The following is a 27,897-nucleotide window of genomic DNA, read 5'->3' on the forward strand; positions in this document are numbered from 1 at the left end:
ATTTGCAGTAGTTGAATTTTGATGAAGTTGCTTATGTTCAATTCCATGTTCAATTCCCTGTTCCATCAGCTCCTTCTCAAAGATATTTTCTCTGTTGTTTCTCTGATGTTTTCATTGTTTAGGATTATTCACTAAAAATTTATGCTAATTTATATGATTTGAAAATTATAAAAATAAAACTTCAGGGTTCAAGTCTACTGTTCCAAGTTAGATTAATCTCTTATATCTATACATATATATATCTATCCTAAAATGAGCAGGAGTCACCTGTGCATTTTTTTCTTCCCTTTTCTTTTTTTTTTATTTTTAAACAATTCTCTTGTTTCCAGCAGCATATAAATTCCTATAAATATTATAATTTTAACTGTTCTTGGAGGTTATTTTAAAAGTCTCCTGGATATACAAAACTTATGTAGTGGGACATTGAGCTGCTGCTGTAAAAGTTAAAGAACTGAAGAAACCACACCAGCCACAAGAGTGTTTTTGATGAATGATTCAAAAGAAATCATTGTGCTTATTATTCAAAACCCCAGTGATTAATTCTCAGATTCTTGGAGATAACACTGTTAGCAATTTTCTCCTTCTGGTGTGTCAAAATATCTGCCAATGGGTAACATAAACAGAATTACAAGAAATAACCCACTGTATGTTTTTTGGGTGTATTTGAGAGCACAGCTCCTGACCAGCTCAAAAATCTCTTGTTTTCCACTGTTTGTTTGTTTTTTTTTCCAAATAAGTCTTCTCTTTTGGAGCCGCTTTCATCAGCTACTCCAACACTCAGGTTACTCATCTGAGCCCTATTCTACCCATATCTATAGTAACTATTTAAACAGTAAATTAACACATATTATTGATGGATTACATGCCTTAGTAACAGTCCATGAGATCCTGTAATTCTTTTGTTGTACCTTACTTCTTCTTTCCCTTACTTTTTATTAATTGGATCAACTAAGATTATAAATTCTTCTGATTGTTATCAGGAAAGATAAATTGATCTGTGGAATTTGTTGCTTAATTAATCAGTGAAAAGTTTTTTTTTCCCCCCCCTGAGAATTCTATGTTGGACAGTTTTGAATTTACAAAAACATAAGTATCATATTGTTCCTGGAAACAATCTTGAAGCCTTGCAAATTTCTTCTTCAACAAAAAGGCAAAGTTTGCACAAAAAAAAAACAACTTTTGACAAAGAGATATGAGTCCCAAAGTTAAATTGTAATATTTGGGAAGTGCATATTTTTAATATTCCAATTCTGCTGCGAAAGCAAGTGGTGAAATTGGAATTTAGAAACTGTTTTTTTCCACAGCATTCCTGGCTTCCCTTTTTCTTTATAGCTGATTCCAGTTGGTTTAGTATTTCACATCATGCATATTTCTAAATGAATTCTGAAAAAAGACTTGGGAATTGTCAGATGATGGAAGATCAGTCTTGATCACATAAAATTACATTTTCCTCTTTAAGTAGGATAGCAAATAAAAATTCACCTTGCCTTTTGTTCAGTTAGACCTATGGCTAGGGAAAAATTCACCTAAAACAATTGGTCTTTAAAAATACATGATGAAATTGCTAAAAAGTCCATCTAGCAAACCCTACTGCTTTTTGTCAACAAATGGGCTGAGAGCTTTTTATGGCACACAAAGTCCTGTTTTTCTGTGGGATAACTTGGTGAGTTTCCCACAGTCACTAAGAGCCCATGAATGTTCAGTAGGTTCATCCATAAGCTTCCAGCAGAGATGGTTTTCAAAGGGTACTCAGAGTTATGTGAACATTCTTGGTCATTCTTTGACAGAAACAGTTCATGCTTATTTTGGGTCTCGTGACATATTGAGCACTAAATATATATAGAATCAAATCCTCTGGAATCCACATGTAAATATAACAGGGTTAATGTAAAGCACTAACTCTGGCCTTTCACATTTCAGCTGGGAAGATCCACTGATCAGTACATCTGATCCAAACCTTTTAAACTTTTTAAAGACACTTTCCTAAACATTCCAAGGCAACCTATTTTTGCACTAACATTCTTCCAAAGAAGTTATTTTAGTGTGTTTCATATCCTGGTGTTAATACTAGAAACATACTGTGTTTATTTATATATATATGTGTATATATATATATATATAAAATAGTGATATCTATAAATACTATAAATAAACTGTGATAATTTCTCCCACAAATGATGTTTCCATTAACTGTGAAAGAAATGTGTACTTTATGCTCTTTATACATCCTTGTGCTCTCGCACATCCATCACGGAAATCCAATTGCTGAGTGTTGAGCATCCTGAGAAGAATCTTTTCTCACTCTCCAGCTGCAGTATCTCCCCATCAGGCAGACAGCATCCTCCTCCTTTCCTTCTAACCTCTCAAATTACCCTGCTTCTCAGTGTATTTGGCTACATACCTACAGGCTTTTCCCCAAGGGCAAGAGATCAGCTAATTACTATTAGCTTGACTAGGGTAACAAAACTGGTTATATTATTATCAGGTAGAATTTTTCAGATTTAGTATTAAATCTAAATTTAATTAAAAAAAACTTAATTTGTTTGGGTTTTTTGGTGTTTGTTTTTTATTTTCTTTATTTTGTTTTTTTGTTGTTTTTTTTTTTTTTAAAGGGGGTGGTGTTTGGGGGAAGTTTGTTTTCTGTTAAAAGTGTAAACCCTTCCTCTCCAGATTGCTCCAGCAGTTATTCCTGATCTTTTATGGAATTTCAAACATTGCAAAATATAACTAAATCATTATATTAAATAATCTACTTATTTAAGCACCAATTATCACTCTTAAGGTGGAGTTTTGTGTGGGAGTTCAGTCTGGGTGAAAAAAGATCGAACAATGAAAAGCACATCATCTCTTACTGCAGCCAAATATTTGTAAACTGAAGTTGCTGAGAGCGTGGTAACAATCATCTTGCAAACAGATGGGACAGTCCTGTGTTTGTGAACTTTTGCCCTGGGAAGAAAGAGGGTAAATGAAAGAGGAGAAAGTACAAGAAATGCTAATTATTAATAATTGCACAGTATTACCCTGCAATTATTGTTTTGCTCAGGCATATGCATATAATATTCATCTAAATAGTCTCAGAGCATTTCAGATACAACATGTAGGTGCAGTTTTGAAAATTGCCACTGGATGTTTGTATCATTTTTGGGTTGGTTCCTTTTTCTTAGTCACAGTACACAGTGTGACAGAGTGGTCACTAGACTATTAATGATCTCATAGATCAAATTGCATTCTATAAACAGAAATTTACACCCTGTACTTTCAACTGAATGGAAAAATAATTTAAAATTTGCCATAAAAAGTCTGCATTTTCTATATAGTAAACCCTACTTTGAAGTCTTATTAAATTCATAGGGTTTGTGAAGGTGTCTTGAAGTGGCCTAAAATTCAGATGAGAAGGTAATGTATTTAAGGGTAATTACTTTTCTGTGCAGTGATGTTAAGTGCTCATCTACTTGAACACATAAATTTGGTTACAGAATATTTTAAGTTTTCATGGTTTAGAATTCCTTGTGCCCCTTGGCTGCTACCAATGTAGGATGTTGGTCTTCATTGATCGAATTTTTTATATCCTGTTTCATAACTGGCAATATCCCACTGTTTCATTCACAGTGAAAATCACTAACACTTCCACATGTGGTTAGGAAGGAAACACTTTCTACAGAGGTTTGTACATGAAATCTATTGGTGGGTTTGTTCATTCCCTTATGTTCTCTGTAATATGCTTTATTACTTTGCAGCATCCCAACAGGGTCATCCTCTCTCTAAATCTCCATTGATACCATTCCCCCAACCATTAAAAACTGGCCACAGGCTTTCACCATAATCTCTGAAACACAGCCAGTACAAGTCAGCTAGGCATCAGCTGAAATTAGTGCTTAAGGCAGGGATACTGCTGCATTCAGAGCCTCCTGCTTCCAGTACAATGCTGGTCAGGTCCAGGATGCAGCCCATGAAGAAGCTGGAAACAACCTTTCAATATCTCAAAGTAATCACCGAATGTGCTATTTTAAAATAAGGCTTAACTAACTTGACTTTGGATACTGCTGCCTCTTTCATAGTTCGGTTTGCAGTTTGATATCAGGTCCACTATACCACATAGTATTAATATTTTAGCTTTTGAAAGAGTTTTATGCCTAAAATGTTTTATGTTAGTGAAACCAGTTCCTTCATGGAACATCTGTTTTTTAGATCAGGAAAACACCTGTTTAGTGGGGAATATTTTGTATAAAAACTGTTGAGTCATAATCATTTAGGGGCTTCGATAACCAGTGACTCCTAGCTGTTTTCACTGCAGCCTGGTCACTGTGCCTGATGCCATGGAGAGGCCCCTCTCATGTTTTTATTTTCATTAACAAAGCCCTACATTTACATTGTGAAGATTTCCAACATTGCAGGTTGTAACAAGAATGAAATATGTTGGGTACAAACACACTACTGTACTGTCTCAAACACACGCTGCTGTTGCAGCCCCACCATGGAGCATTCTGCTCATGTGGATACCCTCTTCAAGAACTTCATGATGATGTCTGGTCACTTGCTCAACAACAGTAAGTTTAAAGAAGTTTAATTTGTGTACCCATGCTCAGACTTTGTGCCTAAATGACTCAGGTAGGCCATTATGTCAGTTTTCAGCAGGAGAGGGCCAAGAGGATAGTAAAGGAGGTTTGGTAAAGAACACTTGTAAATCTTATTACTTCAACTCTAGAATTCATAAATTTCAGTAGCACAGAAGTTGTTAATTTAAGGGTGCTGCCAATAAAGGATTAATAACTTTTAAGCATTAGATTAATTATCAGTCCTAATTGCGAAGCTAAAAACTCTAATAGGCAGAAACAGAACATTTTCTAGTCAGCAGAACTTCTGAGAAAATTTTCAAGCTTGTTGCTCTAAAATAAATGAGCATTTTTAAAATGCAACAAAATGTTCTGAATTAAGGTCATAACATTGAAAAAGTAAGTTACTAGAAAAGTGGAAAAAAGAAAGCTACTTTCTTTGGCTTGGTTTCTTATAGCAGACAAAGCATTGATTACAAAGGGTCATTGACGTGATGGCAGAACATGAAAGAACTGCATTGAGGATTGGAGCTACTTTCAATAACACAGCTGGAATGACTTTAATAGAACTTTCAAAAAAGCTTTTAGAGATATTTGAAATTTGCATGTTCTCTTGAGTTAAGGTATATTAAAAAATTGTGAAAATATATTCAGTGCTACTTAGCCTTATGGTCTATAGGTAGCATAATACAGAAATCTTTAATTTCCATGGGAATAATCTTACACTTATTTCATAGAGAGTTTCAGATGAAAGTTTGTTTTTTTTGGCTTTTCTTATATGTACATGTGGTTTAAAACATATTTTATGAAAATACAGTGTAAAAGCTGTTCATGTGAGCACTTGATTTTGGGAAAGAAAATAAAAACAAAGGTTGAGATTGAAGATAGTGTTAAGATCTTGACAGTGGTTTCTTGAAAATTATTTTACCTTTTTGAATGTAGAAATATGAATGCTACAAAAAAATCATAATGGTTTTAGTGGGCTGGTACATATTGTTTAGGAGTAAATAACATAGGTTATCTTAGTATAATGCTGCACCAGTTGTGGCTGGCCATGACTGGGTTATTCAAGCTCTCACATTCATTTTAACCAATTAGTTTGGCTGCTTGTCAGGAAGTGACTTCAGTAAAGAAGCACAGCAATTCAATTATCAGGCACTCCTTTTCTTACCTTTCCAAGAAAATGCATATGAACTCAATGTAAAAAAACCCATTTATTTGCAGGTTCTTGTCTTTGATAACTCATTCTGTTACACTCAGCATGATTCATCCCAGATTATTTATCTGTCATGGAGGGTGGGAGGAGGAGAAGGAAAAATTCTAAAACCACCTAAAATATATCATTGCCTCGTAGGCAGTGATATTTCCAGGAGAAATAGCTCAGTTATTTGTTTGGAGAAAATTCCACCAGGCTCTGGGCCTTGGACCCTTTGTTCCTGATCACCTTGAGACAAGCAATTAGAAAATCTCCAGCTTGGGAACTGTATGGCCCCCAGGGGAGCTCCTGCTCCTTGTGAAAAACTGAATTTGGATTGCTGAAATTGTAATGTGCCCTCTGAGTATAATTGTTAATACATTTTAAGAAACTGAAATAATGGATTAATAATTATCTGAATTAATGGATTAATAAAGGATTGGAGAGCGTTCAGAGCATTTCACAGTCACCAGTCAAAGTTCATGCTCCCTTGCTCTCAGTGAGAAGGAAAAAAATAATACATGACTAAATTCACTACATTGCATGACAGGCAACAGAATTATCACTCCTAAGAGAAAACCTAGCTTTGGAGAAAACTTCAGATGCCTATGAGTAATTTTTTGACTCTCTTTTTCGCACATATGAATTCACAAAATATAACTCCATACTTTGGGTTGGAAAAGACCAGTGCAAATTCAGCTGTATTTTTATTACAAAGACAAGACAACTTGACTCTGCTTTGAGTGTTATGCATGGCTTCAACATGCAACTACCTGATGGAAGATCACCATATGTACTGTGGAATTTGGAAAGATCTTATTTTTTAATATCAACTTATAGTAGAGGGACCCTCTAGTGCTTTTTGTGGCTAAGAATACATAATCTCTCCAATGTGCTTTTCATGTGTGCTCAGCAATGGACCAGCAAGATCTGTGAAGCGGCCATGCTGCAGGTAATGTGAAGAAAGCTGTAAGCTGAGCCTAGAATTCCCGTGTCCACAGCTGGATGCTTGTCATTCTGGGGAAGAATACAGAGAAATGAGAATGGGCACCTAGCTGTAGCACGGAACAAATTCATCCAAAGGACTGTGTTGTATGAACAGACTCAAAATAATTAAGTAAGTAAGAAAAGGAATATTTTCACTCTTTAAAAATATGATTTGAAAGATGCTATGTCAGATATCTTTCCAACAGTTGGTGGTTTTGTGCACTAATTTAATGAAACAGGCAGAATACCAGCTTGTGGCCTTTAGGACTCTCTCTTGTAGCAGGCTAGGATTTGCCAACTTCTCTCCACTTCAGATACATTTGCCCTTTGTCCAGCACCGTGAGAGTGCAGGGATTTATTTAGGAACCTAAAAGAGGAAACAGAACCTCACAGAGGCTCAGGGCAACATTGGAAAGAAGCAGGAATGTCAGCCCATAGCTAGAGGATAATGTAATTGGTGATACTGAACATAAGGGTCCTGGGGAAGAGGTGAGCAGGCAGATTTCTGTTGGGTCCCAGCAAGCGTCCCGCTGGCTCAGCTGCCGGTGAGTATCAATTCCCTTGGAAGGGAGCCCTTGGAGACCTTCTGCCCAGGGGAGCTGCATGAATCAGCAATGTGCCACTGCTGCTCTGCGAGGGATGAGAGCTGCACCGAGCTCCTGGTAAGCAGCCTGAGCAGTTTTGTTACTGGGACAACAGGGGTAAACTTCAGCTGTGTGGAGACCTTTCCAGGGAGAATACTGGCACAGCCCAGCTGTGAGCAAAACTGGACTTGTGCAGCTTGTGCATCACAGACACGAACAAATCTTAGCGCTGTTGTGATCAGATGAAGAAAAATATTTGTAATCTAATTGGGTTGGGCTGGGGAAAAGAAAGTCTGGACAGGCCACAGTGCTTGAAACTGTCTGAAAAGAAAAAAAAATATTTTGCAAAAATTATCTTGGCAAATTCTTCTCATTTCCAAGAGTAGACAGATGAGTGTTTTAGATATAAAGCATGACCCACAAATTGAATATAAACCTGGAATGTTTTAAGGATTTGAATGTACTGGCTGAAAGGACAAAGCCCAAAGCATCCCTTGGCTTTGAGTGACATCAGACAACATAAAAAACCCCTACAACTTTCTTATTTTGCCCCAAATATGAAAGCCATGTTCATGAATTTTTTTAAGAATCCAGGATTATTGTTCAAGGTAAGAAGATACAAAATAACATTCATGATATTAAGGCAGTGTGCTGTTATCACTTGAAGGATATTTACACTGAGAGACGGCAAGTTTAGATTGGATATTAGGAAGGAATCCTAATTTCTTCTGTGCCATGTGGGTGGTGAGGCACAGGAATAGGTTACCCAGAGCAGATCCATCCCTGTGGGCAGTGCAGGAGCCACTCTTCAGCGTGACTCAACACTGCTGGTCCAGGCTGCTCACACAGCTGTGAGGGGTGTTGGAAGGGAGTCCAGAGAGCAGCTCAGGCAGACTCTGAAGCTGAAGCAGGCAGCTGGAGTTTGTATTACAGCAGATCCCAGCGCTAGATCAAGCTGTGTTGTTTATGTGGGAGACTACGCTGCAAGGCAGAGATCTAAAAACTGGGGTCTGCACCAGTAATTGGTGATGGGAGTAGATTTAATCCACTGTGTTTGAAATGATGGTATGTGTGGACAACAGGAAAATGTTAGGGGTGAATAAACCCGAGGCATATTGGTCTAAATATGACCAAAGAGAAAGGAATATGATAAAAGACCAGAGAGAAAAGAGTATGATAAATGTTAGCATTTCAGAATTTTGCTTTTCATATTCTGTATTTTTAATGTATAATATATTTTGATTTTCTGTTCTGTATTTTATCATAGCCTTTTAAAAATAATGAACTTTTTCCTTACAAAATAATTTTTTAATGAATCACTTCAACTTGCTCTAAAAGTAAGTAAATATTTCCTTCACTATTTCCCTAATATATGGAAACTACAATTCAGAAAATAACTTTAAAAAAAAAGTAGTTGATTCATTTTCTGAGAGCAGAGTTTAGTTACTGTATTTCATGGAGGGAATGGAGTTTGATCTGTAAAATTTGTTTTATTGCCAATGTCTGTGCTTTTGTGCATTTGTAAAATACACAGTCACCTACACACAGATTTCGAGTGACAACCTTCTTGAAGGCTTATAAGCTTTCTGTAGTACCTTTTTTAATTCTTTTTTTTTTAAGCAACGCAGATATCTTCTCTTTCTGTGCCTAGAAAAGTTATATTTGTGACTCTTTGCTGAATGGTGGGCTATACCATATATATATATATATATACACACACACACACATACCAGATATGGCAAGTGGACAAAACCAGTATTTTTTTACAACAAAATTATTAAACAAGGACCTAATACTAAAAGTTGCTGATTTACAGATTCAAAATATGCCTTGGACTGCTGGAGAGCTCTGGTTTACTTCCCCATTTGCTACTGATGGGACAACTGTGCTTGGACATCTGCCAGAGTAGATATTCCAGAAAAAATAATCCATGGTTTAAAATATTTTCTTCCAACATAAATAAAGCAATTTAAGTAAAAACTCCACAAACCTGTTTTTATTCTGGAGAGAAATAGTTGTTCACAACGGGAGTTCTGGAATAGATAGTCTGGAATAGCTATAGTGGTAAACTGCCAGTGTATGAACGGGGCACTTACTGATGGGTACTGCAACAGATTCAATAAAACCCTCCAAAACATTAAAAATTGTATTTGTTGTTGAAAAGGGCATCTCAGAAAAGAGCCAAGATAGACTCAGAGGAGGCAAGATAGCTAAATATTTAAACAGTAAAAAGTCAGAATATGTTTGGCCCTGCTCAAATTCACAGGAGAGGTGCAGGTCTGAAGGAGCTTTTCTCTTGCAGATGTTCCTATGTGGCTTACAGGAAAGAAGAGAATAATCCAGCGTCAGGCAGTGTCAGCTAAAAAAAGAATCCCTGAAGAAGTTTACTTCCAGGATGGCTGGGTGGTCAGAGATCTTCACTGAACTGACAGGTAAAAATGGCTCTTGTCATGACTGTTCATGTCTGGGAGCTCAGGTCCTGCCCACGGCTCTCTGAGCTCTGTCAGGGCAGATGCACCTCTCCAAGGCTGGGTAGGTCCAGGGCACGCAGCTCCTGGGGAGTGCAGCCTTCAGAGGCTCTCAGACTCATCTGCAGATGAATTAACTTTGAGCCTCAAAGCAGAGTGCAATGATTTTAATGACACATAGTTGGAGAGGCTAAAATATTGTAATTTCCTATCACATGACCATGCTGAGTATTTACAGATGAGGAAGGGAGCTTGTAAAAATATAGTGACAAGTTCAAAGTAAATGGGGAGAAGTAAAATTTTTTTCTGAACTTTCTGTCATCACTAAAGCGAGAACATTTTGCTCTCACCATGCATTTGTTAGTGAGAAGATCTCCTCTATTTTTAAACACTTATTTACACTTCACATGAGGAAAAGTCTGTTGTGCCTTTCTCTGCATTCAAAAGAACATACTAGATCATGTTTCATGTATCTTTAGTATGGCCTTTGAGCTGCATTGTTTGAAAAATGGAGTATGAAATTGGTTTTACAGAAATACCTGCCAGCCTCCTTTAAATTCAAACATCTCTTTTATGCAAGGAAGTGTAATTTTTGGACCTGTAATTATCAAGCCAGTGCATTATCTGCACTGGTCAAAATCACACTGGGTCTAGAAAAGGAGATGCGCTGCAGTACCCTGATGATGATGGCAATGAAGCAGCAGTGATAAAAACCCTCTGATCTTAGCAACCTATTTTTGCAGGTACCCCTCTGTTCTTTCCTATTGTGCCCTGAAGTCAGACATGCATATAGTGATTTCAGTGCATCACATCCTTCAGTTCATTGTGGGCCTGAAAACCTAACACAAAAGGCCAGGAAAAGGTAATAATTTCAGTGTTAGATTTCTGAGGGCACCATTAACATGATTTTTTTCATTGTGTCTTTTAATGGACTTCAGAGCCTATTTTCTCCCTTTGTGGTAACTCACATTCTCCAGTAGATGCCCATTATTTGTGACTTGAAGAAAATGTTGATTCTCTGCGTGTACCTTGCTAAATACACAGCATGTCCATCAGAATGCACAGCTACCTTGCCCTTGATTAGAGAGCACACCCATATCAAGAGATTTAAAACCTTATATTTTTCCTGCCTGTAGGTGATAATGCACTTTCAGAGGCTGTAAAAGAAATGTACAGGACTTGAACAAAGATAGCACAGAGCCCATATAAGAAAGTTAGAATGAGAACAGAGTCAGCTGGTCAAACGCAGAATAAATTGGAATCTGTGGTCTCCTTGTGGTTGTGAAGAAGCTGGTGAATGGAACATGCCAGAAAGGTGCTCCACGGGCAGACTGCATGGTTTGTGAATATGGTAACAATGCTAGTTCAAGGACTAGGTGGAAGCAAGCAGGAAAAACTTGCTTTTTTAGGTTTTATTTATTTAATGGTGCCCACTCTCCTGTATTTAACCCAAACTCACACTAGTCCTCTACAACTTAATTACGGTTCAGAAGAAACCACTACTAGGCTAATCATTCTATAGATTTTTGCTTTCAGATGCAACCAAGGAAGACATTATTAAGAAAGAATGAATTTTCAACCTTTAAAAAACTCATGCTTACTTAAATACTATTAGGATGGTCTGGACATCTTATCCAAACTGCTTCCCTTAAGTCTATGGGAACTTTCCTATCTAGCCTAGGCAAAGGAGATGGTATTTAAGTCTACAGTAAATACCTTTGACAGAAAGTATAAATTTAACAGAAATAAAAATGATTTCTTTGTCTTGGCACTCGTTGTTGGGAACTGGGCTGGATGGCTAAGGAATTCATCATGTAGAATCACTGTAGATAAGGCCAGATGATGTTATGTTGTGCATAAAAGAAGAGAAAATAAGGAAATACAAGAGAGATATGTAGAGTTTCTACCCCTTTCTGCTAAGCCTATGAGCTGTGCCCACTGGTGCTAATGAAGGGAGCCCCAGGCCTCCTGTTAATATTTAATCTCATCAGCATATCTGTGTCTGGAAAACCAGTGGGGAATGTCGGCAAATAGATGGATGTGCAATTTTTCTTTATTCTAAAGTACAATTATTTTGCCAGGACAGAACAGTGACTGTTTTTGGAATTCTTAAATCATAGACAGTCCACATCTGTATAAGCATAGTTTTTATTCACTTTCTCTTCAATTTGTTGTTTTTTTGGTTTTTTTTTCTAACACTGCTCTATAAGCTTTACATGCTAATGTTGTCTGGTCATAATCATAGAATGTTCTGAGCTGGAAGGGACCCACAAGGACCACTGGGTCCAACTCCAAAGGGAATGGTCTGTTCAGAGCTTGAACCCATGACCTTGGTGTTATTTGCTCACAGTGTGCTCCTACTGTCTCTGTATGTTTAGTAATTCTATGCTTTATTTATTTTATGCTTCCACTGGATTGGGAATAGGATGAATTCTTAGATTTGTCTGGTTTTCTGTTTGTAGTCACCACTGCATGCAGGAACTGATGGGGATTCCTGCTCCCATCACTTGTTTCAGCAGCACTGAAAGGCATAAACAAGGAGTGACTGAAGAGAAAGTCAAGCGATTCCACAGCTCAGCAAGGAGAGTCCAGCCAGAAACCAGGTCTGTGCATTTTTCCTTGCAGGAAGGAGCAATGCCAGTTATTCCCCAGTGCCAGAACAACTTTGCCTAGGAAATGAGTGAGGTGAAAACTCTCTGAAGCTGCACTTCCTTCATCCCTGTGCCATGAAACTCAGGGAGTGCTGGTGACTGCCCTTTTTGCGTTATATAATGAAAACGTAAGTATTGCTGTTGTTGTCTGCAACAAAAACATTTATGAAGTTTTGCTATAGCACATTTCTATTTTTTGCTTTCAATGTTGTTTTTTTTTTTCTGTGAAAGCTTCTTGATTGAACCTTCTTCTCTAATAATTTTTTACACATGAATTACAGATCATTCTAATTAGCTTTTTAATTACAGCTAGAGAAAGCTATTTAGAACACTCCTGACTGTTAGAAACGAGTCCATGTGGAGAAAAATAAGAGGTAATTAGCTTTAAATGAAAAATAGCTACTGTCATTTCCCAGACAAAGGAGAGGGAGACAATTTCTACGCTTCATAGCAAATACAGAATTGGATTGGAAAGGACTGTTCAGAGTCCATGCCTTGAAATCATCTGAAATTTAACTAGTTTTACACCAGGTATTTACTATGATGATTTTGAAGGCATTGGTATTCTAACTGTCTAAATTCTTAGCAAGTCCATTGCAACATCTGGATAAAGAGCATCCCAGCTGTGTTAAATGGAGATGCTTTTTGTAAGAGTTGGGGACACTGCACTGTGCTATAACCCATGGAATAATAACAAATTTTAGGAATCTTCAAGTCATCTCAGACCAAGAGCTCTTGCTATGAATTTGGTTCTTCTTGCAGATTGTGAAGTACCTCTGGTGGCTAAATGCCTACAGGCTCTGGAAACAAACCCTGGAATAGGGAAACCCTTACTGTAATCATGTGCCCAAACTCCAACAGAAGGAGCCGGTGCTTGAGGACAACTCCCGGAGTCCATCTGGCATCACAGGATGGGAGTTCCTTGTGAGTAGCTCAAGTTGGGTATGGACACTGCTCTGTGGAATACATGGCTGCAGATCCCTCCAGGAAACCCAGCCAAATGCACTTTGGAGCTCTCTACTAAATGCACTAAATTTGGCTCCTATATAGGCTAACCTATTGGAGGTTAGCTAAGGAAAATGTGGTTATTTGTGTTCCTAGCTCTTCTCTACTGTTTCAGGTCTACATCCAGGGGAGAATAAGGGACCAAGTCATTATAATTTCTCTAAGTCTATAAATATGTGGTTTGAAAGATAGCAACACTCTGATTTGAAAACTTTTTATAGCATATTTAAAAGAAAAGGCACAAACCAGTTTATTTTACTTTTTGTCCCCTTTTGTCCCCTTTGCTCTAATTCCCTCACATCTAGAAATGTTTTTTTCTCATCACGTTTATTGCATTAACTCCCTATATTAATAGGGAGTTAATAATATATAATAGGGAGTTTATAATATATATAAATATATTTTATATATAAATATAGTTTATAATATATAAAAATAACTGTTTCTGTTTAGTGCAATCTACTTTTTGTAGCATTTAAGTATTGTTGTTCCCCAATTCAGTATTTTGTTTTCTTAAATATTTGTATGTAAAGCTACTGGAGATACAGTGGGCTGCCACAATAGGGAACAGCTGCCTATGGACTTTACTGTGTCAGACACCACCACTTTACAGTGATCCCTGCCCAATGCATGGAGAACCATTGGAAGGAATTCCTCTGCTACAGGCAAACATTTGTCACTTTTCATTTGCAAATATCAAGGTGAGGAATTAAACAAATACATGAACGCTTGTTTTCAAGCCTGTTTTCTCCTTTGATAATTTGTGCATGGCTTATGATTATGTGTTTCCTGTACAACTTTGGAATTCCCTGCTAGGCTCTGCCCCAAACACTGGCCATGGGCCCACTGGCTCCAAACCAGTTCTCTGCATCAAAGGGTTTTCTTCTGGCTCCTTCACAAGGAAGAACTCAGTTTACATTTCCTGCATCCACCGATAAAACTTGGATTCACCAGGTAGCACCAGGGACCCCAGCACCTCTGGACACTTCTTCCTTTTGTGGCAATTTTTCATTTTGATACTGATTGTGAAATCTGAATTTCCAGGAAAGCCTGTTCATCTTAGGTCAGGAATTAACAAAAGTGTAAAAGTGAGTAAGCTCTTTTCAGAAAACAGGCTTTGATTTTTTTTGTATTTGTATTTTGTTAAATTCACATAAAACAAAGCATTAAGCTTAAAAGGAATTATCAATAATCAAATTATATTTTCCCTTCATCAGAGTTTTCATTGAGAGTGGTGGATCTTGTTGAGGGGAAGAAAACTTTCAATAGACATTAAAAGTAGTACTTGAAAATATCTTTAAAATTTACGGAGAGGTGTTAAAACTGAATTTAATTTTAAAAGAATCTTGTATGTCATTTGCTTCAAATGAAGATTGAACTCCATGTGGATGAACTGGAATTGTTCATTTAGGGAGTACGGTTTAAAAGATGTAAAAGAGCTGCAGCTGTAGGGTAATGATAGATATTGCAATTATACAGAGGGGTCTGTCACCTCTGCACTTGCAGTCAGACTCACTTTGGAATGGATTTTGTCTAGTTCAAAGTGAATTTTGTATTTTCTTTGTATTTTCTTCTCACACAGATGTTTAGAGTCAGATAAAAGCTAAAACTTTGGTTTATAACTTAGACTTCATTGGTGGCTGCCATGACAAACACTATTGGCACTCCAATTCTTCCGAAGGCAGTAATCTTTGTATCTTGCAGAGAGTGAAATGGGGGTCTGTGTCAATATTGATGGATATTGGCAAGTTTGTTTCAATTACTGTGAGGCTCCTTGTGCTATAAGAACATCTTCTCTTTTAAGATTATCCAGAAGTGTAAGGATCACTGTTTAGTCTGAGGAGGTTAGGATGCTGTGTTTCATTCTGCTGTTTAATTGCTCTTGGGCACCTATACTGCATCTGTAAATGTTACTGTAGCTATCATTTGTGTTCCTTTTGTACTGCTGGGCATGAGTTACAATAAAATGTTGTAAGGAGCAGCTTTTGAATTTGTGGGATTTGGTTTACTTCTTCTCTATGGTTAGTTGTATAACAGTATAGAATAATTGTTAAATGGAACAGATTTAACTCTGAACATACAGAGAATCAGTAAGTGGGAGTATTAGTAGAGAACTGAAGGAATACATATAACTTAGTGTGAGCGGAGTCCATAACAATTTCCACTGCCTGACATTTGGTGCTAGGAACTGAAGATCAAAAACACCTACCTGGAATTACAGGCTCTTTCTTAGAAGTCATGAAGACAGGCAGGAGATTGTGCATTTTTTGGATGGATATTAGCACACTTTAAATAGGAATAACAGGCATGCAGTAGTATTAACACCCAATATTTAAGATCCCCTGGTGTGCTTAAATATTGCTTGGGTTTTTAATTTGAGCTGATAATAAGCTCATCATAAGCTTTGCTTATCTACCTCTACCTTGACTGATGGGATGAAGAAGACAGATACACTCAATTTAGTCTCTACTCTGCTGTTAGTTCCTGATGAACAGACATTTTGGCTTAATGTAAGTAAATATTAATAACTTTTAATAAAAAGGTGGATTCAGAAGACAAGAAATAGGAATGTGAAACTTTCAGGTAAATAATTTTATGTCATGTATTATCTGTAAAAACTTCCTCCAGAAACTGAGCACTCAAGTATTTAATATAAGTACTGAAAACCACTTAAAAATCAGAATAATTGTTACTAACACTATGTAATTGCTTTCTCTCTGGGTTAATATTTAACTAGCACAGAGTTTTAAGACATCTGTGAAAGCCAATTTAGATCAGCTTTGTTATATTACAGCACAAGAGATACAAATAAACGGAGTAATATTTTATTGATCAGAAACTTCTCTCAGCAATTAAAATGCATGATTCATATGAACAAGGTGAAAATGAACAACCAAAAAAATAACTTCACATTTTTTCCATTTTGTTCTTAGTGTAAGCAATAAATACAATGCCATAGCTTCTATTAATCTTATTTACATAGTACAATAAATGAATGTTACCTGGTTTCCAGCCCAAATGTTTCTTGACATCAATAAGGAGTACATGTTGCAGCATTTCTACAGCCAAATACTCTTTGTATTTCACCACCATGAAAAACTGCATAACATAAATGTCAACAGTAAACAACCAACTGAGGGACCCTGCAATGCAGCTATTTATTAACTGAAGACAGTAGCATTAAAAATAGACATTTTCTCTCATTCAATCATAACATGCTGGTGTTACAGATAACAAACATAAGACAACTATTGCTGTAGCCCCTGTAGATTGATATAATAAATCCTCAATTAAAAAAAAAAAAATGTAACAGCAAATAATAACAGATAATAAACAAATAATAATGTGCATGTTCAAAGGAATCTCACAGCCCCACCAAAAGAGAGTTTACCTCCATCCCAGAGAACACAACTATGGACCACAACATTCTCTAAAGTAGAAAAGAGCCATGAGAAATCAGCATAAGGATTTGATTTTAAGTTACGGTGGCAAAAAAACATTTTAAGAAGCAGATCATTCTCAGCTGTGTAGAAACTGAAAAAAGGTGAGGTAGGAAGACAAAATAAGGAATTGGTATTTTCCAATGCAAATTATAAAACAGATTATCTATCCTCAGCAGGAGAGGGGAAATATAGCTCTGCTATACCATGTGACTCTTCAGAGCCAGAAAGACTTTCTTGCACAGCCAGCTGGATGTGTTTCTTTTCAAAAGTGAAGATGGGGGTGTGTCTGCCTAGAAGGAAGCTGTGATTGTCCACCTAGAAGTAGGATAATTTCTGTATAAAAACAATTTTCCCTCCTAAATTACCATTAAGAGTTTCTCTAATAGAGGACAGAGAGCAATTAGAAGTATGTATTGAAGTATGACAAAATCCATAGTCTGTTAAATTTGAACTGCCTCCCAGAAAATGAAGCTTAATTAAAATCTAATACTGTATCGCACTCTAGACCAACATCTATGTGTTAATTGCAACAACAATCCACCAGGTACCATGAAATAATTGTCTAATAATATGCCATAAAGGGCTTACAGCATGTCAAAATGGACACCTGTCTGGGCTTTGAGTCTCAGTGGTACCTGCAGATTCTGCAAAGGGAACTCAAGACAGATTTATACCAGCTGATGATCTGGTCCCACAAATGGAAAGCTGCTACACTGGAGCAGGGATTTTCTGCACCACTGGTATCTTCAGAACATTGCACAGATTTTCAGTAACACTACAAAGATCAGCAAGCAGAGTTGTAACCTCTAGTCATGTTGTAGCAGACATTATTCTTTCACTCTTAAATTTAAGAGACTGTGACATCTGATTGCCAGATCTCAGAGTGTAGTGTAGTCCACACTACACAACCCAAGAGATTCTTCAGATCATTCCCATCCACTGACCAGACAGCCCTGCAGAAGAGAAGTCTTTATTTGTGCATCCTAGCTGGGATTCTATATTGTGAAACTAAATCATTAACAAAACTCTTTCTATATTCAAACTCCAGACATAAGAACTGTAAAGAAAGGTGCAAGTGGCATGAACTTGCCACATTCCTCCTAATGTTTCCTAAGTACAAAGCATTTAATGCCTTATGAACTCACAAAGTAATAAACACTGAAAATTACCTAGACACTAAAGAAGTGTAGAGAAAAGCTACTGACAAAAATGTTTGAATGTCAAAGTCAAGGTATTTTGTACACAATAATATTGTATGCAAAATTATTTCAAACTGGTCTCAGAAAGAACTTCTTCCAATTTTTTGACTGGACTACATACATGAGAAATATGTTCATTAGCCAAAGAGTCTGTCACAGTTCCAGCATCAACTTTTCTTCTGCCTGATTTTGTTTTTTCCCCTCTTGAAGTAGACTTATCTGCAAATGCAATGTATACAATTTTTTCTTACATTTTTAATTTTCAGTTAACTCACCTTGTTTAATGCCCTCATTCTTGAGCATTTTTGTCATTCCACTTAACAGAACTACTATTTCTTTAGAGCATAAAGATTTAACAAAAATATAAATTTCTATAAAGACACATTTTTCTCAAGACCTTCCTGACAACTTCATAGTTTTCAGTGAGACCTTTATGCACCAGCAGAACCAAAGAAACAACATATAAAGTACTTTTCTTAACCAATTAAATGAGACAGAGATTCAGAATCAACCAATCCAAAATAATGCTGAAATTCTCAATCCATGAAGCTTTGAACCTTTATAATACAAACTTAATACTGGATTTTCCAAATAATGACAATTACTAACATTAGTTTGCTTGATTAGTCTGAGTCTCATATACTGGCTTTAAAGGTAGCATATCATGTGCACTGTGTTCAGTCTTGCATGCTCATCTCAGACAACAAAAACAGCCACAAAATGAACCAAAACTTTGCCCCAAGAATGAAGGAATAAGTTATGAAGCATATGGCCAGGGAAAAAAGGTAAAAGTAAAATCAGAACAATGCTACAATAAATTCTGTACATGATCTTCTCCAGTTGAGTAAATTCCTTAAGCACACAGTGAAGTTCCACCAGCTGCAGTTATTACAAGTGTCTGGAGGGACTTACAGTGACTCAGGTTACTCCTTTGCTCTCTGACAGGGAGGCCTCATCAGTCTTGTCTTTGTTAAATCCAGAAGAAACTTCCATGCAACTCAGGAGAAGGAGACACTTCTGAATATCCTGAAATAGCTGAAATAAAATTGCTCAAATCTTGGTGCAAGATATTACACTGCAGTACAGAAGTCCATCAAGGCTCACACTGAAGTGGTGTCTCTGTGCTTGGTGTAAAACAGTGGGAAGAAAATGAACTGGCCAAACCAAAGTTAAAACATCAATCTCTTTAAACAAAACAGCAGTATCTGTCTTTGAATCTGTTACCACAGCTTACCTGTCAGGCTTTTTTGAAAGCCAAAAAAATGAATGCCAAAAAAAGAACTTGGAAAACTTCTTATTATTGCACCTATTTAAACCATTTTGCTTTGTTCTATTTCAGGTTGAATTAAGACAACAGAGTATGGTATTTACACTCTAAGATTCTAAGATATCTAAGATGCCTCTAAGATAGGCAAAGGAAGTGGCTTCAACACAGCACAGTCTTACACAAACTTCCAAGAAAATAAGAAATCCTTCATTGATTCCCTTTGTACAAATATTTGCCAACTTTGTCTACACAGTAGAAACTGAAGAGGCAAAGTTTGTATCCTTGTATAAATGCACATACATATATAGATATATATGTACAGAAGTCCATACTGTATAGATACACAGAAACACAAACATACATATACATATGTGTGTGTAGATCCACAAACACACACATATATGTATGAGAAGCGTGTTGGTTTAGTTTGCATCATTCAGGAGAGTAACATATCCCAAGGCAGGTAAGATCTTCTGGCCATGAGGTCACTGAGTCAGCTGTGGATGCCGCAGGCACGGGGCCCAGGGCAGCTCCTCAGCCGTAGAGCTTCTCAGTCTTTAGTGCCACGCTGTCCATGTCGTGGTAGCCCTTGCCATTGAGGTGCTCGCTGGCGCAGTCGTGGCTGTAGCCGTAGCCTTGCACGTCGCTGATGGTGGACACGGTGTAGGAGGCCGTGCGCATGGCGTCCGAGTGGCTGAAGCTGTGCTCAAACTGGATCTTGTACTGGTTCCAGTGCCTTCTCAGGACAGCCTGCACCTGCGCCCCAAGACAAAGCAAAATGTGTGTAAACCACTGGGGGACAGCTCAGGGGCTTCCTCCTCTGCTGTGTGAAGGACACGGAAATGGTGTCTCAGCAACAGCAATCCTGGACAAGGATGCCTACCCCTACGTGCCCTTTAGCACTTGAGACATTCAGAATTATTCACCACTTAGGTAAGCGCTATTTTTCAGCGAATTTGGTGTGAAGTAATGGCATTTTACAATTGCAGTGCGCTAGCAGCTCAGAAAAAGCACAGGTTACAGGAGGAACAGAAGCCACACAACTTTCTGCTTCCTCCCCTGTGAACTGCACTCCAGCATAGACAAATGAGAAACAGTTGAAAAAGGTAATTTCTGTTCATCCTTATTTTCAAAAGGCCACACCCTCAGCAGCTGTAAATTCATTTACTCTCAACACACCATAATTTACATTTGCTATGATTTTGGGACAAGTCGGTCTTCCCCAGTTTCTGACCATACCTTCAACACAATTTCCTGAACTCCACATGTCTACAGCAGAGTTAAAAATAAAGCTGATAAAATAGCTGAAGGTCCCATTGGGTTAAATGCCTCCACTGAAAGGATGTGACGTTTGTCATGGCTTTCTTCCCCTCCAATATGGTTAAACACCTGTGCAGAATGGAGTGATGGAGTGTTGTATTCATGAAATTCACATGGAATTAGTCTTTCAGGGAAGATTCCAAGTGGGGAATGCTCACAATGGTAAGAGCTCCAGTTGTTGCTTTTCCAAACATTTTTCTATATTAAAAAAGCTGCCTATGGGTCATGAATATTTAATTTCCTTTTCAGACAAATTTTGTACCAAAAGCAGTCCTAACTGCTAACCAGTGAACAGTGACTGCCCCGGTTAAATGTTTACATTGTGGGTAAATATTTTTAGGATTTTCTATATGTCTTCAGGGTTTATGTTTGCTTTCCATTTCCCTCACACAATAGCTCCTTTTGTCTAATTTTACTCTGGCTTTAATCATGAAAAACAAAAACAAAAACAAAGAAAGGGATGTAGTTTTCAGACTTCCTGCAGTCTGGTATCAGAAACCTCTGTTTAAAGGAGAACTTCGTATTTCTCAAATCCTTTACAAGGAAATGCCAGAGCATAAGGAAACAAGTATCAACCAATTAACATAACAAAGTAGCATTTTAGGGCAAAGAAAGTGCTCTCTCACTGTTCATAAAAACTTTCTAATCCACTTTAAACATCTAAACACAAATCTCCAAACACTGAGAAATCAATAATCAGAATTATCATAATTTTGAGTTTCAGCTCTTAATGCTTTTCATACATATCAAAATTCAGAATTTCTTCAGAGTCTAAAGGCAGAGTTCTAGTTTAAGCATGGGAAGTTTTATATTAATTAATGTGTGCATTGCATAGAAACTTAGAATAGAGCAAACACAGAGCCTTAAGTCTTTGCACAGATCTCCTGTAATCTATCATTAAGCCAAGACAAGAAGCATATTCAAAATTCCAGCTTTTCCAAGAGGGAAGCTTGGAATTTGGCATCAATCTGTATTCATCACTAAGCTAAGTTCTATTTGTTCTCCTGAAGACACACATGCAAAAAATTACACATTGAGCAATTTTCTCTTTAGACAAGACAGGCTGGAGGTGAGGAAAATGCCAGCAACTGGAACTAAATGGCTTAACAAGGTCAAAGGAGTCTCTTGGCAGAGCTGGGAGATAAACTAGGCTCGCCAAATGACACACTCCAGTCCTCTCCCACACTTCTCCTGGCTCCTTCAGGAACACCTGTCTATCTTATTTTTGCTTGTTAAAAACATTTGTTAAACAGTTCTAAAGGATACCCAAAGGATTCTATAGCTCCTAAGAGCCACCAGCATCCCTGCAAGACAAATGTCTTGGGGCTACTGCCAGGGAAAAGCAGTCCAGCTGCTCCATGCCAGGGACAGAGCTATAAAAAGGGTTTCCTGTGCAGGCAAACAGCATTTCCTCCCTGCCTGCCCCAGTGCCCATCACGGTCTCTCCATACATTTCTAGTTAGTCATGTATATTCCTGGCATTCTTCCTAAAGCCTCTCTCTTACTGCTGAATCAGGACTGCACCTCTGTCCTGCTGTGTGTCTGTTCTTGTAGGGTCTTACATCCTTTCATCTAGTGTGAAATAAATGTCTTTCAGTCTTCTCTAACCTTCCAATCATTTATAGAAGATGGGAAAAATCAATTACACTCTGTTCAACAATACCTCTTGTGTCTGCCCACAAAGGGAGAATATAACTTTTACCACTTGCTCCTCAGCTTTGAGCAGTGGCATGGAGCTGTAAATTCAGCTCAGGAGGGGGAGAACTTTGTAACTTTGTTACAAGAAAGAATATTAAGCAAAGCATTGAATGAAAAACATTGCAATAATATAATTGTGCTTCTCAGTCCTTAACAGAGATGCTGGTTCCAGCTGGAAGAGTCTGTCTTTCATTCTTTCTTTCTCACCTTGTAACTTAATAATGGTTGGCTTTGATGAGTTTGCAGGAAGAACTCCTTCCAGTCAGCCCTTTAACACTGGTAGCTTAATGCTGAGTATCAGACAAGTTGAAGAGCTCAGTAGCCAACCAGGAGAAAAAAACCCACAAACCGAACCACAACACAGCCTCATCTATCTCACCTGTTGTACAACAGCTTGTATAACCTTGCAAACCTGAGACTATGATCTTCATGGCAGCATTTCTGTAGGGCAGAGAAATGAAAGAAAAAAGCAAACAAACCCCACAAGGCTTGCACAGATCATGTAGGTCATTATAGCACCTGTTATTAAAATTTCAACAGGAATTATCCCCACTGATTTATCAGAGATCTTTGACAAGCTTCTCCTATGGCCACAGCCTGTATGACCCCAAAAGCCATGCTAGGCCATCTGAAGCTGGAAAACATGATGTGTTGAGAGCATCTCACTCTGTGGGCTGCTGGCCCATAAGCAGAATGTGAGTATCCTTGGGGAAGGGCTGCCACAGAAGATCCAAGCTGAAGAGCTTGCACATCCACTCTGTCTGGAGGAGGTTTGTGACCAACAGCTGCAGTGCCTGTAAGAACTGGATTTGACAGGCCATCCCTGGCTGCTCTGCTCAGCAAACTGGAGATGTTCCTTGGCTACAGTCAGCAGCACATACCAACTATTTTTCTAACATTTCTTAATTTCTCTTCACTTAAGTTTTATCCTAGAAGATCAATTTTGTTCACTTTTTGGTCAGAAGTGTCTTGCTTGAACAGGATCTGGTGCCTGATATTTGGTGCAAAATACACTAGAATGTACAGTAACAGCTGGGAAAGGCTAAGACTTAGAAAGAAAATTGTGCTTTTAGCATTCTTTAATTGCTAATATCCCACAAGCAATCTCTGCCCCACTGTCACTCCAAGTGTCAATTCCAACATCAGCATCACCTTTAAAACACAGACTCAGTGCAGCCAAGTGTTGCCACCAGTCCCTGGTGCTGCTCCTTCTGTAATCTCTCAGGAGGTGTTGCTGTGAAGGGGGATGAGGAGCAGCCCCTGTGCAGCCCAGCTAAGCTGCAGCTGGCAGGGTCTGTTCAGGCCCTGCTCTGACTATAAGGGAGCAGACGAGTGCCTGCAGCCCCACTTGCCAGGGCTGGAACCTTTCAGGGGACAAAGGAAACCCCTTTTTTATGTGCTGACATTTTTCCCTACCTCCTTTCTCCCCTTGGATTTCCTTACTTATACAGTTGTTTATAAAGCATTAAGTCCATTCTTAAACAAGGTGTACTGAAAATAATTTTAAAAAAAGCAAATAGTGATCACTGAAGCACTGAACCCAAAAGTGGTTTAAAAGACACAAATTTCCACTCTTTAGAGAGCAAATACAGACATGTATGTTTAACTAAGTCAAGGTCTGTGGTCTAAAAATTGAATTCCTAAATTAATAAATGTTAAAATACCCAAGTCCTGCTTTAAACATTATTCTGCCTGTAGATATTCAAGCAGTGATTCACTTATTAGTATTTGTAGGAGTTGTGGAAGAGCTCATCTTTTACCACTGATGAACCCATGGTGAATTTAGGACATGACTCAGGTTTGGTTTTTCTTACGCAGCAAAAGAGGACATGTCAAAAAATATGAGTTTGTAACAATGAAATATTATCAGACAAAGCAATAGATTTCAAAATCAATCATAATTTAAAATTAAAAACAGCCTTGGAAGAGGCACAAGTATGAAGACAGAACTGAGCAGCAGACAATGTTGTTTTATAAAAACTGCAGAAATTTTGAGGTTTTCCACCCCTCCTCCCTGATTTTACACTGGAGCAGAACAAACTGATTTTTTCCAAATACCTGTTTTTAGAAGGCATTCTGAACTATACTATGGTATTATGAAGCCATCCTGAGCTTTCTGCTCTGTAGAAGGGAAAGAGTGCATGAAATGTCAATGCAGAGCAAGGGCAAATGATCAGATTTGATCCAGAACACTTAATGATGTTCTTGCTTTGAAGCCAATGTATGAGCAGGGACTTGAACCTGCATCTGCTCTATGGTAAAATCAGATCAAGGCCCCTGCTCCAGGCTCACTGAACTCAGAGAAAGCCATCTTCATCTTTTCTGGCTCCTTGGCAAAATATCAGTGGGACTCACGCATTTGTGTGGTGGGACACACAACAATGACACGCAAATAAACCTTCAAAGCCCATGGCAGCTTCACTGCAATTCTGCAAGCCTTGGACTTGGGAAGAGAAGGAAAGGCAATCTACATGAAACATTTCTAGCATTAACCAAATATTTACCTGTGAGTAAAAATTACTGCTCAATAACACAATAGAAGAACACTGACACAATTTTAGAACATCTGATAAAAAACCCTAAGGGATCAGTCTCAGGAAAACATCTGGTTACTCCCACATTTCTGCTTACAGCCTATACTGTAACCACACTAAATGTAGAACAAATGAGCAAACAGATGTGTAGGAATGAGTATAACATTGCAATTGTTCCTCTGTCAAACGTGTTGGCAAATTACCAGTTAGTTTTTTGGTGGAGGTAGTTTTGTTCACTTGTTTTGGGGTTGCTGGGATTTCTTTAAATTTTTTTTTTGCAAGCAAGAGCAACATTAACAATTTTAGATATATTTTTTTAGCCTTCATACTGCTTTGATGTCTAACACTAAACCTCTTGAAGTGTACTCTCTACAGCCTAGGGCAAGAGTTTCTACATGAAAGTCACCCTGTGCACTCCAGAGACCTTGACTTATCCAAGATAACAGCAAAGCTTGTTAGCTTCAACAGGATCAATATCATCTATTGCTGAAACCTGGCACAATCCTCTAATGTCAGAAAAAGGTTTGTCCTTGGAACTGGCTGATCATGGTACCTTAAACACTCACTTCTAACCCACACAAATTCCTGCCCTCAGTGCACAGAGCTGTTAGGGACTACTGTTGGAATGGTGCTTTTCACTCTTGATAAATAACCAAAATTCCGAATAAATAAATTTCCAAACCTCAGCCTAAAATTTTTCCAGAGAAAAGTCATAAAACAATCCCAGACTCAGAGAAGGAGTTTGTTTGGAAGAGACCTAAATGACCATCTAATTTCAGCCCCCCGCTGAGGGTACAGCCCAGCAACACGTGTGCAGCATGTCCTGTTCCTGCTACAGAAGGACCAAGCAGTGATTCTCCAGGATAGCATCCTGTACAGCTTCCAACACAGACAAATAAATCTTCTGGCTGTTGAACTGCTTTTCAGTGTTATGATATTTATATGGACTTCATAGCAAAGTGACAAGTCTCTTCAATTTCTTAATCAAGACAAATGTGTATAGCCTAGCACCCAAGAATCAGTCCTAACACACTTACTGGCGCCATGAATGATGGCACAGTCCTTTCCAAGCTCTGCTCTTGGCATCCTGATACTTTGTTTCCTTCTTTTAATTTAGACATAAAATGTAAAAAAACCAAAAAACCACATCCTTAATTGCTGAAACAAAAATATATAAAAATAAAAATTATTATAGATATAGTGAAAGTTGTTACTCTACCTCGCCATTAAAGAAGCAGAAAATCGTAGCCACCAGTAGACCCTGTAAAATAAAAACAAAGATTCTGCTTTAATTCATATGCTTATGGGCAATTTCAAGTGTGAGATAATTAAAGGTTTCTGATAAAATTCAGATATAGATAGCAAAGAAAATGCAGGACAAATCTAAACATGATAAATTATTTCTTAAAACTGATCACTAGAAATACAGGACCAGCTTTCTGCCATGATGCTTCTTTCCTTTGTAAACTGGAAGACAATTAAATAAGAATTCAGCATGTTGAGAAGTCAAAGACTACTGGATGAAGATCTTTAAAAATTGAAACAGCATGATAATTTATCTTTAATCTGATTGCCATGCCAACTGCTCTGAGCTCAGGTGAGCAAGGGCTGCGTGCTGCTTCCCACCTGGTAGTGCATGAGGATGTGCATCACGTAGTCATACACCTCCTCAGCGATCCGGCCCTCGGGTCGCCATGGGAACAGCACAAACTCAATGCCAAGGAGTGGGACAAGAATCAGGGTGGCTCTCACTGCTTTCATGTACAGGTTGGACTCAGCCTTGTGGGTGTCTTTCAGCTTGGTAATGAGAACACGAACAATATTCAGCAGGAAGAAAAGGTTCACCTGTCGGAAAAGAAAATGACATTGAGAAGGAGGTCTGAAAAATAATCCAACACACTGATTTGTGAGATTGGACACCAGACAACACAAACTCACACTGCCTCGATAGCACTGTGATTGTACAAGAGATATCAGATAAACATCTTTGAAAACACCTTTATGTAACTGAGACGTGGCTCTTACTTCCAGTATTCACACCCATTCCTCAAACTCTCTAAGCAAGGTACCTGCCAGTGGTAACAAACCACACACCTTTTTCTCTGCTGTCAGGAACAGTGCATGAGTGAAGAATTGATTCTTTTCAGGTTGATCAAGAGAGAGGATGATGTTTTTCTCTCCTTGTATTTAAATATGGTTCTTCAAAAAGCTGCTTTTTATTTTTCAGACATGTATTTGGTAAGTTTATAGAGAAGAAAAAATCAGAATAATAATAATAATAAAAAAGGCAAAATGCTGTTACAAGGAACTGTATATTCCTGTAGACAAACAGTGGATTTGCCATTCTTACAGTAGCCAGTGGTTGGATCTTTTATTCTTTCAGCAGAGCTGCCAATGCAGCAAGCACTCAGATGATGCTCTATGTCGTTCCCTTGCACAAATGAACTTGTTTATTTCCATAGGTACTAAGGTTTTTTTGTTAGAGATGGTCTGTTCTGTTCCTTCAGTTTAATCAGAAAAAAATCCCAAACTGTCACTGTGAGCAAGCACAAAACTTGATACATACACACACAAATATGTGTATGGATAACACACACATCCCCCAAGGATGAGTAACCAGAGCAACAGCAGCCTTAGGGATGATCCCACCCCACCTGAATTTCCTATGCAGCCCCTGGTGGAAGCTGCAGGTAGCTGAGACCCTGAGAGCTCAGCCAGTCCATCCCCTTCCTTATCCAAGGCACAGAGACAGGACAGAGGTGCTCTGGGGAGCGGCTACGGAAGGGAGAAACACAGGCTCTGCTCCTATCTCAGCTTCCAGAGGATTGTCTGCCCTTGCCAACAACTAGAGACAAAAGGGAGGTAGGGGAAGAAGCCGGCAGACAGACAGACAACTCCCTTCCAAAACACCTCAGAATTGCTGGTCTAGGAGGAGGCTCCGTCTTGCTGTAGCACAAGTGCAAGCAGGGAAGGCATTTCAGACCACGGGTGTC

The 27,897-nt window shown here is 38.2% G+C and overlaps 2 protein-coding genes across 68 annotated transcripts in view; one reads left to right on the forward strand and one right to left on the reverse strand.

Annotated features, from left to right (window-relative positions):
- LOC111931910 (uncharacterized) overlaps positions 1 to 15,433 on the forward strand; it is a 130,681-nt gene extending 115,248 nt beyond the window's left edge. For 8 of the 45 annotated variants that reach the window (XR_015289474.1, XR_015289451.1, XR_015289487.1 and 5 more), the window contains 5 exons: positions 9,622 to 9,751; positions 12,250 to 12,390; positions 13,201 to 13,362; positions 13,977 to 14,144; positions 14,260 to 15,433. The gene's annotated coding sequence lies outside the window, so the exon portion shown is untranslated. Of the gene's footprint in view, positions 1 to 9,621; positions 9,752 to 10,530; positions 10,650 to 10,923; positions 11,126 to 12,249; positions 12,567 to 12,747; positions 12,813 to 13,200; positions 13,363 to 13,976; positions 14,145 to 14,259 lie in introns of those variants that run through there. The other 37 variants (XR_015289456.1, XR_015289458.1, XR_015289482.1 and 34 more) reach the window with 15 other exon arrangements.
- Positions 15,434 to 16,252: 819 nt separating this feature from the next.
- CALCRL (calcitonin receptor like receptor) overlaps positions 16,253 to 27,897 on the reverse strand; it is a 65,675-nt gene continuing 54,030 nt past the window's right edge. For 15 of the 23 annotated variants that reach the window (XM_086898350.1, XM_086898355.1, XM_023930680.2 and 12 more), the window contains 3 exons: positions 26,531 to 26,749; positions 26,124 to 26,165; positions 16,253 to 20,108 (listed from right to left, as the gene is read on the reverse strand). In XM_086898350.1, coding sequence (XP_086754476.1) covers positions 19,887 to 20,108; positions 26,124 to 26,165; positions 26,531 to 26,749 — 483 coding nt within the window. In that variant the 3' untranslated portion in view covers positions 16,253 to 19,886. Of the gene's footprint in view, positions 20,742 to 26,123; positions 26,166 to 26,530; positions 26,750 to 27,897 lie in introns of all 23 variants that reach the window. The other 8 variants (XM_086898364.1, XM_086898363.1, XM_086898368.1 and 5 more) reach the window with 3 other exon arrangements.

The sequence above is a fragment of the Cyanistes caeruleus genome, chromosome 7, assembly GCF_971803275.1.
Source record: "Cyanistes caeruleus chromosome 7, bCyaCae1.hap1.1, whole genome shotgun sequence".
In the NCBI taxonomy this organism is placed as follows: domain Eukaryota; kingdom Metazoa; phylum Chordata; class Aves; order Passeriformes; family Paridae; genus Cyanistes; species Cyanistes caeruleus.